Source organism: Coptis chinensis, chromosome 9 (assembly GCF_015680905.1).
Source record: "Coptis chinensis isolate HL-2020 chromosome 9, ASM1568090v1, whole genome shotgun sequence".
Taxonomy (NCBI): domain Eukaryota; kingdom Viridiplantae; phylum Streptophyta; class Magnoliopsida; order Ranunculales; family Ranunculaceae; genus Coptis; species Coptis chinensis.
In genome coordinates, this window is record NC_141464.1 from 47,268,508 (window position 1) to 47,288,457 (window position 19,950).

The 19,950-nt window shown below is 39.0% G+C and overlaps 2 protein-coding genes across 3 annotated transcripts; one reads left to right on the forward strand and one right to left on the reverse strand.

The window, feature by feature from the left end:
- Positions 1 to 7,890: 7,890 nt before the first annotated feature.
- LOC147476336 (cytochrome P450 93A3-like) lies at positions 7,891 to 13,731 on the reverse strand. 2 transcript variants are annotated; one of them, XM_086583951.1, is made up of 4 exons: positions 13,146 to 13,731; positions 9,045 to 9,454; positions 8,229 to 8,822; positions 7,891 to 8,131 (listed from the first exon to the last, which is right to left on the reverse strand). In XM_086583951.1, the coding sequence occupies exons 1-4, from the start codon at positions 13,645 to 13,647 to the stop codon at positions 8,069 to 8,071; spliced, it is 1,569 nt and encodes a 522-aa protein (XP_086440077.1). In that variant the 5' UTR covers positions 13,648 to 13,731; the 3' UTR covers positions 7,891 to 8,068. The 2 variants fall into 2 exon arrangements, with proteins under 2 accessions (XP_086440077.1, XP_086440078.1); XM_086583952.1 differs by having other exon boundaries at positions 7,891 to 8,822.
- A 4,264-nt stretch (positions 13,732 to 17,995) lies between these two features.
- LOC147476337 (uncharacterized) lies at positions 17,996 to 19,054 on the forward strand. Its single transcript, XM_086585701.1, has 2 exons — positions 17,996 to 18,143; positions 18,387 to 19,054. Exons 1-2 carry the CDS (start codon positions 17,996 to 17,998, stop codon positions 19,052 to 19,054), a joined length of 816 nt encoding a protein of 271 aa, XP_086441827.1.
- Positions 19,055 to 19,950: the final 896 nt, after the last annotated feature.

Here is a 19,950-nt window from a genome sequence, read left to right on the forward strand (position 1 = left end):
GGAACTCTCGATTATTAACATGTCAAAATTTAAAGATCTGCCAATAATTGATATGCTCTAATGTAGTTATTTAGCCCATGAATGAAACACAAAAATCAATTGTATTAATCCCTAAAATTGTCGTTACACAATCCCACCATCAATTTCGGCAACATCTGAATCAAATTTATTACTCAACGTAAGAGTTCAATAATACTAACCATTAACCAAGACCTTAATCTATCTTGTTCCTTCATCAGCAAGCAATTTCAAAGTGGAAACTGCATTATCCATACAATCTAAAATCTGGGCACTGACCTCTTTTGGCTACACAAGTGCTCCACTATCTCATCTTGAATCTCCAAAATTGTGTTCAAATCTTTAATTTTGAAGAAATCGAAAGCAAAAGGTACAACAGTTAATGAGATCTGCTAAAATAAAATGTTCAATGAAGTACTCCGAACTCCGAAGTCCTAACCAGCAGTAACCCCACATTTACTGCATATTTTGTCACTGGGTTTCACTACTTGTTCAAGAGTTCAAGTGCTGATGATGGATATTCAGGAATCAGGACTAGTAATCAAATGCTTAATCAGTGCTAAGACATTGGATGGGTCCTAAGGATCTCCAACCACGTTTTTCATGTGGGAGACATCGAGTACCATAAGAAACTTTGTATCCATCAATTAGTTTCACGAGGTTGCCATCTTCTATATTTGCACCAACTATCTAGTTCAGTTTTATTGACAACTCTCGAGTACAACTCGGCATTGTTGCATTAAATATCGATATTTAGGAAAATAAAATCAAGAAAGAAATGATGAGAGATAAAATGAGGTTAATTAGAAGAAATCTCCAATTGGTTCTATTGAGGCGAACCGCCTCCAATCACATTTTTTTTTAAATCAGCAAGCAGGGTTAGTAGAGAGAATCTTTACTTCTCCGGCCTTTCTATTAATAATAAAAAAAACTTGTTACATTCTAAATATATCTTGCCATTGGGATTATCAAATACAATTTCTTAACATCCTCGGAAAAAGAGGAGGTGATTTCCACTTAAGTGGTGATGGGTACATTAGAATCTAAGCTATCAAACCATTTATTGGCTTCTCCAAAGACGTGCTTGATATTAAAAATTCAAGATTACATTGTAGCTGTAGCTGTAGCTGTAGCTGTTTCTGTTTAGTAACTCACTCACAATTTTTGGCATTTGACTGGAGAAACAATTCTGTTATACGGCAGTTGGATAGGTATTTCAACTATTATCGACCAATACTCGCCCCAGGTTTTAAGTTGTGTATAAATTAATAGTGAAATTTGAGCTTTGTTGTAATATCGACTTTTCAATATTTCTTCAATTTTCTTCAATTGGTGTGTAATTAGATGCGTGGAGTAAGATGTTGCAAACGCAAACTCTACGACTTTTTGATGCGTGGATTAAGATATTGCAAACGCAAAGTCTACGACTTTGGATGCGTGGAGTAAGGTGTTGCAAACGCAAACTCTACGACTTTTTGATGCGTGGACTAAGGTATTGCAAACACAAAGTCCACGACTTTGGATGCGTGGAGTAAGGTGTTGCAAACGCAAACTCTACGACTTTTTGATGCGTGGAGTAAGATATTGTAAACGTAAACTCTACGATTTTTTATTGCGTGGAGTAAGGTGTTGCAAACGTAAACGCAAACTCTATGACTTTGAATTGGTATAGGTTAAACACTTACATCACCTAAACTAAAGTAATTGTGACGGAACTAGAGTAATTGATATATATTATTTTTGCCTTGCTGAATGGAAGTAAAGAAGTAAAATGTGGAAGAATGCACTTTATTGATGATTAAACATCTAGAAAAACATAGTAAGGTTATCTCATGGACAAGCGCTCGATAGCCAATTTGTCTGGTTTGGTAAAAACACATCCTAATTCAGAGCCGACTTTGTTATGTGAGTCGTCCGTGTAAACAATCCATGAATCGGGTGATGGGGCCATAATATTTAGTTGGGCTTTCTCGCCCCCAATTGTTGGCGCTTCACTAGAGATGCATTCATCTTGGTTGATTTTAGGGATAAAATCGTCAATAGGAAAATATCTTATTAGGGATGCAAGGGTGTGACCTTTTTCTGAAATGCAAGGTTCAAAGATAATGTTGTAAGTGCTTTCGCCCAATCTGCTTGATTCTTGAACACTTCGAAAAACTTTGCGAAGTGGGTATTTAGTGTATACATTGACCAATCTTCTTTGGAAGTATGGCTTGAGCCATCTGGCAGCATGAACCAACGCTAGAGCAATTTTTTCAACTCTCGAATATCTGGTTTCCGCCCTGTTAGGGTCTTACTAATGAAGAAGATTGGACGACCGTCTTCTGCATTGACGAACAATACTGCAGTGTCTGTAGCGCCTAAGTAAACCCTAACAGGTTGCCCTGTAGCTGGGCTAGCCAAAATTGGTGGCGAGACTAAGTATTTCTTGATGGATTGGAAGGCATTTTCACAGTCATCATTCCATACTGTCGAGTCCTTTAAAATCTGAAAGAAAGGACGACATCTGTTCGAGCATTTAGAGATGAAGCGGTTTAGAGTTGCTAAGCGTCTTGTGAGCTGCTGAATCTCCTTTTTTGTTTTTGGAGATGGCATGGCTTGAATGGATCAGATTTGCTCTGGGTTAGCTTTGATGCCTTAGTGAGTTATCAAATACCCCAGAAATTTTCCAGAGATTAGCCCAGTAGCACATTTTGAAGGATTGAGCCGCATGTTGAATTCTTCAATTATGTCAAAAACTGATTGCAAGTCAGATATGTGATCTCCCCTATGCTTGGACTTGACAACCATGTCGTCAATGTACTCCTCCATTACCTTGCCTAACATATCTCCGAATATAGTGTTGATCATCCTCTGATAAGTGGTACATGCATTTTTTAAACCAAAAGGCATAAATTGATAACAGAAAATCCCCTAATCAGTTATGAATGCAGTCGCTTCTTGGTCTTTAATATATAGATAGCGGAATATGGTGGTATCCTGAAGAAGCATCCATAAATGATAATTGCAGGTAGCCAGATGTGGCATCTACCAGTTCTGATATTCCTGGAAGAGAGTAGGGATGAATCGAGCAAGTTTTGTTAAGGTTCGTGAAATCGATGCATACTCTCATTTTACCATCTTTCTTAGGTACTGCAACTACGTTATACAACCATTTAGGATAAACTTTACTGAGAGTAAACGATCGATCTCTTCTTTGACCTTGAGTTTTCTATCTGGTGCCATACGCCTAGGTTTCTGCCGCACTGGCTTGATTGTAGGATCAATGTCAAGCGTGTGACATGCGATATTTGGGCTAATTCCAGGCATCTGTTCCACTGACCAAGCAAATATCTTCTTGTTTTTTCTGAGGAGTGTAATCATATCTTTTTGTTCATTTTCCGACAGTTCTGCCGATATGAAAGTTGTTTCTCCGCTTGAATTCCCAATCTGCACTTTTAAGAGGCGGTCTATAGTCGACGGTCCTTCATTTCGTGAACTAGCAGTACAAATATTGTGTGGGACTGATTCTGACTTAGACACCTCTTGCGAATTGTTGTAAACTGTATTTCCCCATATATCAAACTGACGATACTCCTCCAAGACTTTTGTGTGGCCGCTGTGGGAAGCCATCTGGTCACCCCGTACTTTACAAATTTTGTCGAGGGATGGGAACTCTACTGGCTGATGAAAAGTAGAGACTACTGCACCCATACTGTGGAGCCAATCTCTTCTTAATTAAGATTGCATTGTAAGGGGATTTGCAATTCATCAGAAGGAATTCAATGTCTACCATCTTGTCCATGAGCATGACTTGTAAAGAGACTCTTTCCTTTGGGGCTGTTGCCATTCCATCGAAATCGATTATTGCATTATTTTTTGCAATAATCAAATTCTCTGAAAGCTACATGTTCTTGTAGCAACCTACAAAAATGACGCTGACAGAACTCCCAGTGTCTATCATTATGCGCTGAACTCACCATAATTCAATGAAAGCTGCGATGATGACTGCATCATAATGAGGATGATTGACGTCAATTAGGTCTTTATCACTAAAACATAAGGGACCAGATTCGGTAGTTTTTGAACGAATTCGTTCTACAAAATCAATGTTATTGACGTGATTAAATTCACGTAAGAAACCAAACTTGGCTCGCTGCTCATACTTCTGCCTTGTTCGTGAAATGTCATTGATTATGGCATGGCCAGCTAGTATGATATTGTAGCCAGTCATTGCTAAATTTTGTTTCACAATCTTTGAAAGTAAAAACTCGTCTAACTGTCCCTTTTCAACTAACTTCTGTATCTTTCCCCTGAGGGATTTGTAATCTTTAGTTTCATGACCAAAATTATTGTGAAAGTGACACCAAAGATTTTTGTCACGTCTAGACTTGGTGTTTTCAGGTAAGGGCATCGAATAAAAAAGTAAGTTGTGTCATTTAATCTTCTCATATATTGTTGCATATTTGGCATTTAATGGAGTGAGCTTCATTTTTTCACAAACCGTGTTCACCTTTTTGTAGTATGATTTCTGTTGTTGCCCTTCCGCAGTGTTTTTCTTTTGTTTGTCTTTACCATTGCTTGAATCTTTACTCCGAAAATCTTTGTCTCTTGAGGCTTTTGCTCTAACATCTTCTTCGACGTTAATGAATTGTTGTGTTTGTGTAAACAAATCGAACTTTGATTGTGAGGGAGTCCCGCACAAGGGAATTGTAAATTCTATTTTTATTGAAATGGACTCCTTCTTTGAATGCATGAATGATCATTACGTTAGGAACATCAGCAACTTCTACTTGCACTTGGCGGAAACGAATTACAAACTTTTCCAAAGTTTCGTCTTTTTGCTGCTTGGTATTTAGCAAGATATTGATATCCTTAGGACGTGTCCAATTATGCTTAAATCGATCTGTTAACTGATTTGCTAATTCTTGGAATGACATGGTAGAACAAGCTGGCAGGTCGGAGAGCCAACGGATAGCTTCTCCTTTTAATATAGATGGAAAAAGTTTGCATAAGAGGGGGTCATCTCCATGCCAAAGAATTAATATGCTTTTAAATTCAATGACATGATTGTTTGGGTCATCTCCTGCTTCATCAAACTTAGGAAGATATGGCTATTTGAATCCTTCTTGATGTTTTGCATTTTGTTTCTTTAAAGAAAATTGCTTGACAACATCTTCATTTACCGTTAGGTTTTTCCATTGGGTTTCGGCTATACCAGTATTGCTCATTGTTTTCGTAATGATGTCTTTGATCTGTTGTTCAATGTATACTACCCCTATAGCTTCTTGATTTTGGACAACTATTGTAGAAACTTCTCGATGTTGTATCTCATGCTGATGTCGCCCCCAGTTGTTGTTTAACTTTATAGTCCGTTGGTTCCTTGGATTATGAGACCTGTGTCGATAATATTAGCTATGCCGTCAGGTTGGGGAGTGGTTTCTCCAATGTTGTCGTATTTAGGGCTGATCATCAGGTAGCCTTCGGTACTGATTTACTGTGTTCAAGCCATGCTTTAGGTCATGTTGTAGTTTGTGCCAGAGGTCATATATAGCTTTGTCGTCTAGAGTTGTTCCTTATGCTGGATGTTGTTATATGGCCAAATCTTCTTGACGTGCTGTGACTAATGCCTGATGACTTTGGAATGTCTCGAGAGGTATGATGGCTACTTGACAATGTGTCATGTTGTTTTTCACGCCTTGTGCCATAACCATTGCTAGGTATATCATCTTGGTTATATCGAGAGTCAGATTGGTTCCTCGGATGGTATGAACGACTGCTTGACCTGGATTGATTTGGATGATTTTCACTTATAGGTTCCAATATGCGGAATATGTCGTTCTTGTTTTTTCTTTGGTTGTATATGCTCCGATTTCTACCGAATTTTGGGGCTCTTGACAGTGTGGAAGACGCAACATTGGCATCATCCATTTGTATTTGCTTCCCTTTATCTAGTTGCTTCTACAAGTTGTTGTTACGTTCCTTCTCTCTTATGAACCTTTGACACATCATTTATAATGTAATATAGTCATCACCTATCTCCTTATTTCCTGGATCTACTTCGTTTGCATTTGCAGTATCTAGATCCTGAAGATGATAAGTTGGAGCCTGAGGTCGTATATGTTTAGATCTTGGTTGTCGCGGCACTTGATGTTGTGAAGGCTGAGCTTGCAGATCTAGAGGATTTTGTTGATCTAGTGGAGCTTGAATGATTGGAACTTCAAGATTTGGTAAGTTGTTCTCATCTTGTTGTTGTGCTCTTGTATTCTTACTTACTTGAGATATTATAGTAGTCGCCATTAATGGAGTCTGGAGGAGAAAACGTGGAAGAAGGTTCGTTGGTAAGAACCACAGACGACGCCAATTATGTTTGGGTAGGAACTCACCCAAACACGCTAACGATCTTGTTAGGGAGGTTGTTGTGAGGAATTGTTGAGACTGTACCACAAAGGCTGCCTACGTATCCAACTCGTTTTTCGGAATCAAGTCTTTCAAATAAACGTAGTTTTTTGTTTCAAAGGAATGAGGTATTTATAGGATAATAATGAAAAATATCATTTCATTAATTGCTAGAAAATCTTTTGTAATTATGTAAAGTCTTAATATGAAAGCATATCTTAACAAATATATTTTTAAAATCTGAACCCGTTATATCTAGCTTATGGTGTTGTAATTTGGGACAGCGCAGGCACGCCATAATATTGGGTAGGGCATACATGCCATGATATTGGGCAGGACAGACATGCCGTAATATTGGGCTGGGCAGGCATGCCATAATATTGGGCTGGGCAGGCATGCCATGATATTGGGTAGGGCAGGGCAGGCATGCCATAATTTTGGGCGGCGCTGGCATGCCATAATTTTGGGCAGCGCACGAACGCCATAATTTTGGGCAGTGCATGCATTCTATAATTATGGGCGACGCTGACATGCCATAATTTTGGGCATTGTACATAGTAGCAAGTGACGCTATAATAGTAGCCGACGATGGTTGTTTACAGAGGTGCATATATATGGTGGCACATGGATACAGTAGCCTTCTAATGCTTTTCATAATGTGATTGACCTGCCTCGGATGCTTGCTAGTGTTCTTCATAAATGAAACCTCCTCCAATCACATCGCTGTGGAAAGAAGTTAATATTATTCAGCCTACATTCTTTATCCACTCAGAAGCTTTCACTTGCTAGATAGTAGCAAGGAACTACCCACTACCTTACTTTTTTTTTTTTTTTTTCGATAAAGGTTCTTTCATAATCATAGCTATAAATAAACTGACAACCAATATTGTAGACTCCTAACCAACCCACGAATATTAACTACACTGGGTTATAAGGGAAATGCATGGACATCTGTGCTGTCCAAGGGACAACGACGAAGAAAGCCTCACACACTGGGTTAGGGAAATGCATGGACGACTGTGTTGGAATTCTCATTTGTGTTTCAAACTACTTGTGTGTGCAAAGTGGAGAAGAAGAATATTAAGTGTTACACTTTACTTTGTGTGTGTGGGATACTTGTTGTAATAGGGTTAGATAATCGAATAGAACTAAAGTACAGATAATGAACACCTATAAAAAAAAAAAACATGAACAGTCAAAGTGCGTAGATACACTATCTTTAGGAAGAGATTTTGCCCCCTCAAATAGTGTAAAAGGCTTCACATGCGTCTCTACTAACATGATTCAATGACCGATATATACACTTCAATAGGCTACTCGATCTACTAGAACAATAACACAACTCTCTCTGGCGGCTTAAGGAAGAAGAGAAAGAAATTTTTGTAAAAGTTATCTTTGGTTGATGACTACATTACTATTAAACAACAGTGTCTCCTCCGCGAAGGAATGAGTTTGTTTAAGTATGCAATCACTGTATTGTTTGCCCAAGTATGATTTAGATAAACAAACATTTGATTGATATAATTCTATTTTTCGTAGAACGAGTGATATAATTGATATAATTCAACGAAAACCAACAATAACGACATCCGTGGCTTCGGCATACCTAGTAATTTAATATACAGAACCGTTGGTAGGACGGGTTCGAAAGCCATAAAGAAAGCTTGCTGCATTAAGACACTTGTAATGAGTCTTTTATTTCATGGATCTGCCAAGAATTTTGCTGCCATTGAAACTGCATTGACATACATCTTTGTCATTGCTGGAAAGAATCGTGTGTAAACCTGTCAAATCAATGGCAAGAGATTAAAGCGAGCAACTGGCTTACATACCAACGGTTGTGCCCTTGGCAGTGTTAGTCCGGGAGCCTCAGTCATATCAACGGTTGCATTCTTTCCATCCCCGACATTCCACTCAAAACATTGAATCATACTTGCAAGTGTTGTTTGTACAACATGTAATGCCAATGTAGCTCCAGGACAAACTCTTGTTCCAGTCCCAAATGGTAACAGATGGAAATGTTGTCCTCTAACATCTAACTGACTCTTCCCAGTTCCCTCTTCAGTGAGGAATCTGTTTGGACGAAACTCAAGTGGGTTTTCCCAATGGTTTGGGTCTCTCCCGACTGCCCAAACGTTAACAAATAGCCGAGTGCCCTTTGTTATGTTGTAATCTCCTATTGTACAATCTTCAGTTGATTCCCTTAAAATAAGGGGAGCTGTTGGATGTAGCCTTAGTGTCTCCTTAACAATTGCTTGGAGATATGGGAGATTTTGAATGTCAGATTCTTCCACCAATCTGCTCATTCCAACTACAGAGTCAATCTCTTCTCTTGCTTTATTTAGCATGTCTGGATGGTTTTTGAGTTCTGCTAAAGCCCATTCAGTTGTGCTGGCGGATGTGTCAGTACCTCCAGCAAAAATGTCCTGTGGAAAAAAAAAAATGGTTTGTTTTCAGTATATTTGTGAAGACTGTATTAGACAAATACCATCAGTTGATTCCCTTCCCAAGGCATACAATTTGAGTTCTTCTACAAACAATGTGAATGCTAAAGGGATCATGACACAAAATTTTGAACTCATTGGCAAACTACCAGTAACGACCAAATGCAGGAACTTGAATCAGGATTGACAAAATAGCAATCTTACCACAATGAATGCCTTGATGTTCTCTCTACTCAATTTCATTTCTGCTTTATCATCTTCTGCAACATCGAGTAAAATGTCAAGAAGATCTTTGACTCTTTCACCTCCCTCACCATTCTCCTTCTTGTTACTCCTAATCTCTTCATGCTCCTTCATTATCTTCTCTGTCAGGTTATCAAATCTCACATGTAAATCTTCAAACCTTTTCTTTAAGCCTTGTAAATCCAAATTACGACACAACCATATGAAATCGGATAAGTTGAACGTCCCAGTAAGCACTAGAATTTCATGCACTAAACTTCTAATTTCATCGGCCTCCTTTTCAGAGCCTGAACACCGCTTACTCATCATCATCCTAGATATGACGTTGTTGGCCATTGTTATCAGCTCTGCACCAACATTAATTGCCTCTTCTGTTGTTCAACAAATAGTTCGGATTAGATTCAAGTCATTCAACAAGTATTAACGTTGACCTTGAATGAAGACCAATAAATCACAAACACTTGATTTTTGCATTCCTAAAACAATTAAATGACTTTAGGTTTGACACATTTTCACCTATAAACACAAGAGAATGAGTTTGTGACATTCCCAAAAGCGTGTATGCCACATCAACTGTAATGACCTAATATGTTGGCTTCATATTTTTTTATTCAAAAAACAGTGAACTTTCAAAATGTTTCAATTGATATATGTCGAGTGTTAACTAAATCTCCAAATCTAAAAACCTTGACACGTCATCTCATATGAAATTTCAGACTTCCAACTAGTGCCATGGACTATAATTTCATTGACTTATCGTGTTAAATTTCATTAAAACCCGGTTTACCGGACTTGAAAACTGGAATGAAGGAGAGAGATTTAGAAGTGAAGAAGGTAAAGAAGAAAAGTGTGAAAGAGACTCAAAGAGATTATCATGTTTAAATTGATACGAAGAAGAAAGCTTTTTGAGGAGACGAATGAAGGTGAACCAGCGAGATGATTATGACAAAGAATGAAATTGTTAAGCGAAGAAAGCTTGTTAAAAGAGCGAGGACTCGAACATGTGAGTTGGTTGTAGCAAGTGTTTGGATCATTTAAAATTAGAAAACGATTTGGGTGTGGACCCAGAGATGAAATTGTTGCTTATAACTAGAAATTTGAGATTTTTAAGTTAGAAATAGTTAATGGCCTAATGGGAGAGAACCAGGTGGAGCATCTCCAATGGCGGGTGTAAAAGTACACCTCCACATAAGTCTCTATCTAGATATCATTATGATTTTACAACTCTAATTGCAAATTATTGTATAGTCCATAAATATCCACTCTCTATTGTTTCCAAAGGAGAAGTGTAAAAAAGTTCAATTTTAAACTCGGATGACACTTGAAATGACGTCCCACTTTAACTTCAAGTGTCGTCCGAGTTTAAAATTTTCAAATTGTGACTTTAGAAATAGATAGGGACGACACTCCAAGTGACATCCAAAGCTTTTTTTTACTCAGACGTCTGTTCGAGTGTTGCCCGGGCTTTTTATTAGCTGATAGCGAGAGGGAGAATTCCCCACCCTCTCTATCAACTAATATTCTATTACCTACAGTATAACACCCCCATTGGAAAGAGTTTTTTTATATTTGGGGTATAAAATTTCCACTCTATACGGTTTATACCCCCTATTGGAGATGCCCTTACTCTAATAGCATTCCCAATGCGAGCAGTTTTTTGTTACCTCCACATAGGACTATTTACCCTCAAAGTTATACTCTTCTGGTGAAACTACTAGGGGTCCAATGCAAGGGCAATTTTGAAAACCGGACGGAATTTAACATCCCGTCTGAAGGAAAAAACACTCATACGAGACAGAATGAAACATTCCTTCTTTAACTCGAAATGTCGAAAACACGCAAGACGGAATGAAACATCCTGTCAAAAAAATAATGTCGACGAGAAATATGCAAAAACAAGTGAGACGGAATGTATGATTCCGTCCAGACTTCACAATTATATAATTATTAGGAAAGCACTTGCTACCCTCAAAGTTACGTAATGAAGAGTGACATCCATAGTCACCCCTTTGCATTGGGAAACTCTTTTTAGAAAATGAGAGAGTGTCTCTCATTTGCCAAAAAGAGTTTCCCAATACAAGAGTGACTATGGATGTCACTCTTTACTATGTTAGTTTGAGGGTAGCAAGTGTTGTTCTGATAGTTACATAGTGAAGAGCGATGACTATAGTCACTGTTGCATTGGGAAGCTCTTTTTGGCAAATGAGGGTCATTTTCCCAATGCAGAGTCACTTTGGCACAAGGGTCACTTTGGAGCAAGTGTTGCCATGATAGTTACATAGTTGTGAAGTCCACACAAAATGTTACATCTCATCTCGTATGTTTTTAATAACTCAAAGGGGATATTTTGCAAATAATTGATATTTCATATATTTTTAATAAACAGTTGGAATATTAGATTCAATCTCAATAGTACTTTTTTTTTTTTTTATTGCTGATATTTCGCATGTTTTTGTCATTTATTTTGTTTTCGACATTTTTTTCTTTCAGACGAGATCGTTTCAAACAGGATCTTAGATTCTGTCCGGTTTTTATAGTCACATTTACATTGGACAACCTATATGGTAGCTTACCCAAAACAAGAACACTTTGAGGGTAAATAATTCTATCTAGAGGTAACAAAATGCTATTGGCATTGGGAATGCTCTAGCTGGTGGAAGAGTGAGTTCGGTAAGTGAAGATCGAAAGCTTACCAATTGAAGGATATGATGAAGATGACCTTCTAGTCCAGGTGAACTTGTTGTCGAGTCACCGAGTTTTAAAGCAAAGACTTTGTGGATTTTGAGTCAAGTATACACAAGTGAAGGTGCATATATGGATCAGAAGTGAAATCCAATAAAATAATATTTTCACTCAATTTCTTTTAGGGTTAACTAGTATTATCCCCCACTAGATGAACCAATTAGGATTTTCTTCTACTAGATGGGGAAATTAGGGTCCCACCCCCCAGTACACAAAAAAAAAAAGTCAACTTAGGTTGACCGTATTTTTTTTGTGTGTATTTGGAGGGGGGAGACCCTAATTTCCCATATAGTGGGGGGCAAATCCTAATTGGCTCATCTTGAGAGGGTAAATAAATACTGCTAACCATTTCTTTTAATTATTAGGTTGTTTGTGTTTTTTTAGCCTATGAATGCTGAACTCTGAATGTTGAATGTTGAAAACTTGTTTGTATTCTGCTCGCTTTGAATGCTGAATACAAATGTTTTTGACGATATTACCCAATAAGCTTTTTAAAAAGTACCTTTTCGATTCATGCTAAGTAGTTAGAAAAAAAAAAATCATTTACCAATAAACAATTTTATGCAACAGAATTTGGGCAATTTGGCATCAGCTTTAATTTGTGTGAAAATTGAGCTTGGAATTGAATTTTTATAACTTGGCCACTTCATTAAAATGTGGGCAATTTTTATAACAATTTGGCATCATGCTTGGAAAAAGTTTCTTTGGCTCAATTTTCTCAAAAAAAAAAAACAAAAACAAAAACGGATAGGCCTTGCTTTGAAATTAGTTGTAATAATAAATTGTAGCATCCAAGACCATTGTATAGCCACCCAACCCATCGTTCTCAAATTCAGAAACAGAAAACCCACTCGTATCTCTCATTCTCTCTCCATAAATAAAGAAAAATCCTATCCTCTCTCTCTCTAGCATGATTGAAGATGAAAAGGTAAGGCTGGAAGTTTGTAACTCAAAAAAATAGATTCAGCATTCAGGAAGAAGATTGTCGCGGAACGCTGAAGACCAAAGTGAAGATAAAATAAAAACAACCAACTTTTCTGGTGGCTGAATGCTGAAAACTAATCATCCAGCACCACTGAATGCTAAATCCAAAAAAAACAAACAGCCCCTAAGTTACCGTTTTGTTTTTTGGTTGATATTTTCCCCATCATGGTTTTGGAGGTTGCCACGAAGGCATTTCAGGTTTGGGGTTTTCGTTAACATTCCATGTAAGCAAGCCGTAAAGTTACATTATTTGAAACCAACACGAAAGTTGGATGTATTTTACGGTCATTATCTCTCAAAGTATCTACTAGTACGATTTGACAACTTTTTTAATACCTGTATCAGATTTACGCAGCATCAACATCAAGAATCGTCGAATCTCTTCACGCCTAACGTTCAATAACCTGTCAAGTGTACGACCACCTAAGAGCTCAGTCATAACTATCTTCTTCATGAATTTCCAGTAAGCTCCATGTGGAGCAAAAGAAAAGTCGGCAGAACCATATGTCAAGTAATCAACAGCAGAGGAAGAAGGTCGAGATAAGAAGCTAAGTTCATGAGTTTTAAGGAATTCCCTGGCTGTTTCAGCTGTGGAAGCTAAAACACATGGTACAGAACCTAGGAGGAGGTAAATTAGAGGACCATACTTGGTTGAAAGATCGTGGAAAGCTTGGTGAGGGATTGGACCAAGGAGGTGGAGATGTCCAAGGATTGGTAGCGCTATTGGGCTCGGTGGGAGGCGATTCTGAGACCTCCAAAAGATGGCCCTAATGGCTAGTGTGGATAACACCAAAATTATGGCACATAGTGTGAAGTATAGGAGATCAGACTCAACCATTGTTGAATGAAAAGCAAATGATGTATTATGTAGAACGAGGTGCTCTGGAAGTTTGACTAAATAGACTCTTTAAGATTATTAGAATGGCCGGTTTGGATTTAAATAGGTGCAATAAAAAAAAAAAAAGTATTGGTGCTATTATGAATCAGCGGGCAATGTGTTGGGGACAACGATACCAATCGATCCCCACTTAAGATAACTTGTAATTGGACAAACTACTACTCCAGACAAAAATCTAAACTTTCACTACAACCAACAACAACAAACCCAACCTTCCAAGGAATCAACAACTATCACAAACAAGTAATAATAATGCAAAGAAAATAAAGCATACCACAACACAAAATGTAACATGGTTCGGCCAATGATGTCTACTTCCACAAAAGCTAATCCTTTTATAAGTGTGGGAAAGAAGATTACAATCACTCCTCTCAAGTCTCTCCACCTTACTAGATCACTCCTCTCTCCTTACAAGCTTTTCTCTTTGCAAGGGTTTCATCTCAATTTTGGTTGCTCTCAAAATTGGGTTTCTATTCAAGACTTAGATTTTCCAAAACCTTAATTCTTGTTTTTATAGTAACCCACAATTTCGCGGTTACTGTAGAAATAGAAGTCTGCAAATTTAGGCATGAGTGCATGCGCGCTCTCGGCAAGACCAATTCGAGTGCGCGCCTTCAAAAGTTCAGTAACATTGTTTCATGAGAGGCTGAAAAAAAACTATCTTCTTTTTCACGCAAAGGCTGGCGCTGGCCGGCCAGGCCAAATCGAAAGCAATCGTCGTTCACTTTATTCATTCACCTAACATTACCTTTCTCTCCTTTTCCTCATTCTCATGTGATGAATAACTCCAACAATCTCCCCCTCTAGAACAGTGAGGGTGGATACCTCTGTGCATTCCCAAATCAACAGGAGGAGTGTGCTACCATTCCGGCGGTAGCACAACAAACATCAAACTTACCTTTCGGTAAGACTTTGGTCATCATATCCGACCTGTTCTTGTCGGTATAGATCTTTTTAACACACAAATGCTTGTCTTCGAAAACTTCTCTAATCCAATGATAACGTACATGTATGTATTTAGATCTAGAATGAAAACTTAGATTCTTGCTCAAATGGATGGCGCTCTGACTGTTATATAGAACTACAAATTGTTTATGCTTTAGCCCTAGTTCATCGAAGAACATTTTCATCCATAGCATCTCTTTGCAACACTCAATGGTTGCAATATACTCGGCTTTTATAGTGGAGAGGGCAACACACTTTTGCAACTTAGATTGCCAAGAAACTGCTCCCCCTGCAAAAGTAAACAGATAGCCAGAGGTGGACTTTATAGAGTCAACATCACCTGCCATGTCTGCATCAGTGCAGCCTTCAAGCAAGGTCTTACTTCTACCAAAACACAAACACGCTTTGGAAGTGCCCTTGAGATATCTCAATATCCATTTAGCTGCCTACTGCGGATGCATAAAGAATATTTTCCATTTGACTCTGCTCACCTTTTAGACACATATCTTTGGTCATGTGGAACTAGCCACCAAACGGACAACTGATTGACTTCGCTTGATCCATGTTGAATCTCTTCAACACCTTCTCAATGTAGCTTTCATAAGAAAGCCACAACTTCCCATTCTTTCTGTCACGAGTGATCCACATACCAAGTATCTGCTTTGCTTGACCTAAATTCTTTATCTCAAAGGACTTACTTAAGTCTTTCTTCAGCTTGGATATCTTGTTGATGTTCTGGCCAACTATCAACATATCATCCACATACAACAAGAGCACTATGAAATACATATCTGGAAATTTCTGAATAAACACACAATGATCTGAAGCGGACTTCATGTAGCCATGCTTCACCATAAAGGAATCAAACTTTATGTATCACTGTCTCGGTGCTTGCTTCTACCCATACAAACTCTTTATCAGCTTACATACTAGGTGCTCCTTGCCTTTGACCTCAAACCCCTCTGGCTGGTCCATGTACACATCTTCTTCAAGGTCTCCATGAAGAAAAAATGTCTTGACATCTAGTTGCTCAACCTCTAGGTTCATACTTGCAGTTAGACCTAATATCACCCTGATAGAAGTCATCTTAACTATAGGAGAGAAAATTTCATCAAAGTCAATACCTTTCCTTTGATCGAATCCCTTCACAACAAGGCGAGCTTTGTGCCTTGGGTGTGGATTATTTTTCTCATGCTTAACTTTATAGATCCACTTATTCTTGAGAATTTTTCTTCCTTTCGATTTCTTAACTAAGTCATGTATGTACCAGTGTACTTGTACCCCTACGAACGACCATCATTGGGTACTACTATAAGAGCCGCCCACTAATGAGGCGTGCTTGCTTGCCCACTACTATGGCAGTCCCGCTTGCCTAATAGTGAGGCGGGCTTGCTTGCCCGCTACTGTGGCAGTCCCGCTTGCCTACTAGTGTGGCATTCTGGCATGCCCTCTATTGGAGCAATGACACTACCCACTAATATGGCACCCAAGTTATATATAGCAGGTCGGAGATATGTCAAGGGATTTTTTCCATATGAAGCTTTTGGAAAGATTTCATACAAAGAGGGAAATATCTTATCAAATAAGGAAAGAGTATTTTAAGTAATAAGATTCCTATAAATACCCAACAATTTTTCAAACAAAGAACTACGTGCATTTTTTAGACTTGATTACAGAGAACAATTTGGATACGTAGGCAGCCATTGGTGGTACAGTCTATTTCACTCTCTATCAACCTCTCCAACAAGATCATTGGTGTGTTTGTGTGAGTCCTCACCCAAACATAATTGGCACTGTCCGTGGTCCTTATTGATGGGCTCTCTTCCACGTTCCTTCTTCCAAGCACCATTAATGGCAAAAACTACAAGGTCTCAGGCGAACAAGAATGCAAGAACACAACAACAACAAGAAGACGAAAATCCGGAAGTACTAATCAATCAAGAGGTGATAGAACAACCTGCTGCAGCAGATCTGCAAGGTCAGCCTTTTCAACTCCAAGTGCCACGACAACCCAGATCTAGACGTCTGCCATCTCAGGCTCCAGTAACTCACCTTCAAGATCTAGATGTTACAAATGCAAACAAAGTAGATCCGGAAAATATGGAGATAGGAGATGAAGACGTGCCGTTAGAAGTAGTACGTCAGAGGTTCAGAAGAGAGAATGAGCATAGCAACTACTTGCAGAAGCAATTGGACAAAGGGAAGCAAGTACAAAGGGATGACACCGATGCTGCATCTTCCACACCAGCAAAAGCTCCTAGATCTGGTGAAAATCGGAGTGTATCTAACTGACTACAATTTAATTACGGTACATCCCATCTATTGGAGCATATCCCTGAGCATCATCACTCAAGGTCAAGCAGACATTCATCCCATTCAAGAAGACGATCCAGATCTCGAAATACCAACAATACTAGGTGTAGAAGTGGTCATAACATGACAAGATCATTGAATGTTGATCATAGCGCATCAGAAAGGTAGACAACATCCACCATAAGACGCAATGCTGGACGCCAAGATTAGGACCTCAGAGACGAATTGCAACATGACCTTAGACATGGCTTGAATGCAGCAAACCGATATAGACAGGTTAACGACGGTCAGCCCAGAATATGGCGACACCAAAGAAATGGATCCCCAGTTCGACAGCCTAGCCCATTTTATCGGCATAGGTCTTGCAGCCCAAGGAACTAGCTAAATATAGAAGCAAGTAACAACTGGGGGCGACAACACCGTGAGATGCAATGTAGTGAAGTTACTCTTCAAGTCGTAAATCTAGAAGCCACAGGAGCACCATTCACGGAACAACAAATCAAAGACATCATCAAGAAAACAATGACCAATGTGGGTGTCACTGAAGCACGATGGAAAGACCTTGCAGTGAATGAAGATGCCGTCAAGAGATTTTCCCTAAAGATACAAAATGCAGAGCATCAGAAAGGATTCAAACAGCTAGACCTTCCTACATTCAACGAAGCAGGAGGTGACCCGAACGATCATGTTATGGAGTTTAAAAGTAGGCTAATTCTATGGCGCAAAGATGACCCCTTCCTGTGCAAACTTTTTCCGTCTATGTTAAAAGGAGAAGCCTTATGTTGGCTTTCCAGCTTGCCAGCTCAATCTATCTCATCATTTCAGGAATTAGCAAACCAGTTCACAGATCGGTTTAAACATAATTGGACACGTCCTAAGGATGTCAACATATTGCTCAACACCAAGCAACAAAATGATGAAGCATTGACAAAGTTCGTAATTCGTTTTCGCTAAGTGCAAGAAGAGGTCACCGATGTTCCTGACGTAATGATCATTCATGCAGTTAAGGAAGGAGTCCATTTCGATAAAAATGGAATTTACAACTCCCTTGTATGGGAACCCCCCACAATCAAAATCCGATTTGTTTGCACGAACGCAGCAGTTCATTAATGTGGAGGAAGATGTTAGATCAAAAGCCTTAAGAGACAAAGACTTTCGGAGTAAAGACTCAAACGAAGGTAAAGGCAAACAGAAGTAGAACATATCGGAAGGGCCACAACAGAAGTCAGAATACAACAAGGTTAACATAGTTCGTGAGGAAATGAAGCTCACTCCATTAAATACCAAGTACGATGCGATATATGAAAAGATCAAGGGACGCAACTTACTTTTTCCTCCGCTACCCTTGCCTGAAAACACTAAGTCTAAACGTGAGAAAAATCTTTGGTGTCACTTCCACAATGATTTCGGCCATGAAACAGGAGAGTGCAGATCCCTCAAGAGAAAAATACAGAGGCTAGTCGACAAGGGACAATTAGACAAGTTTGTGCTTTCAAAAACTGTGAAGGAAAATGTAGCAATGGCTAGCCACAATGTCATACTAGCTGGTCATGTTAAAATCAATGATGTTTCACGAACAAGGAAAAAGTGTGAACAACGAGCCAAGTTTGGTTTCTTGCGGGAATTTTATCACGTCAATAACATTGACTTTGTCGAAGGAATTCGTTCAGAAACCACAGAGCCTGGTCCCTTATGTTTTAGTGATAGAGATCTAATTAGCGTCTATCATCCTCATTATGATGTTGTCGTCATCTCAGCTTTCATTGGATTATGGCGAGTTCAGCGCATCATGATAGATACTGGAAGTTTTGTCAGCGTCATTTTTGCAGGTTACTACAAAAACATGCAGCTGTCAGAAAATTTAATTATTGCAGAAAATACTCCAATCATTGGGTTTGACGGAACCGCAACAACCCCAATAGGAAGAGTTTCTCTACCAGTCACGCTCATGGACAAGTCCATCAACATTGAATTCCTCCTGATGAATTGCAAGTCCCCTTACAATGCAATCCTAGGAAAAGATCGCTCCACAAAGATGGGCTATGATAGTCTCTACTTTTCACCAGGCAATAAAATTCCCATCTCTTGACAAAATTTGTAAGGTGCGCGGCGACCAGATGGCTTCCCACAGCTGTCACGAAAAAGTCTTGGAGGAATATCGTCAGTCGGATATGCTGGGAAATACAATTCTTAGTAATTCGCAAGCAGTGTCTAAATTAGAATCAGTCACGCATAGTATTTATAATATTAGTTCATAAAATGAAGGACCGCCGACTATCGACCGCCTCTTAGAAGTTCAAATTGGGAATTTCGGCGGAGAAACAACTTTCATATCGGCAGAACTAATGGAAAATAAACAAAAAGAAATGGTAGCACTCCTCAAAAAGAACAAAAAGATCTTTGCTTGGTCAGTCGAGTAGATGCTAGGAATTAGCCCAAAAGTTGCATGCCACACACTTGACATGGATCCTACCATCAAGCCAGTTCGGCAGAAGCCTAGGCGCATGGCCCCGGATAGAAAACTCAAAGTCAGAGAGGAAATTGATCGGTTACTCTCAACTCAGTTCATACGACTAGTTTCATATCCGCAGTGGTTGTCTAACGTGGTTGCAGTGCCCAAGAAAGATGGTAAAATGAGAGTGTGCATTGATTTCACGAACCTTAACAAAGCTTGGCCAATTCATCCCTACCCTCTTCCACGAATATCGAAATTGGTAGATGCCACGTCTGGCTACCCACGCTTATCATTTATGGATGCGTATTCAGGATACCACCAGATCCCGCTAGTTGTTAAAGACCAAGAAGCAACTGCATTCATCAATGACCAAGGGATTTTTTGTTACCAAGTTATGCCTTTCAGTTTAAAAAATGTAGGGGCTACATACCAGAGGATGATCAACACCATATTCGGAGATATGTTGGGCAAAACAATGGAGGCTTACATTGATGACATGGTTGTAAAATCCAAGCATAGTGGCGATCACA

Coding starts and splice junctions, on each gene's coding strand:
- LOC147476336 (XM_086583951.1), bottom strand. CDS start 13,647: ATGGTTGAGTCTGATCTCCTATACTTCACACTATGTGCCATAATTTTG. Junction 8,823..9,044: donor ACATCAAGGCATTCATTGTG/GTAAGATTGCTA, acceptor TTTTTTCCACAG/GACATTTTTGCTGGAGGTAC. Junction 8,132..8,228: donor TGCCAAGGGCACAACCGTTG/GTATGTAAGCCA, acceptor ATGTCAATGCAG/TTTCAATGGCAGCAAAATTC.
- LOC147476337 (XM_086585701.1), top strand. CDS start 17,996: ATGGAATTTACAACTCCCTTGTATGGGAACCCCCCACAATCAAAATCC. Junction 18,144..18,386: donor GAGTAAAGACTCAAACGAAG/GTAAAGGCAAAC, acceptor GCCATGAAACAG/GAGAGTGCAGATCCCTCAAG.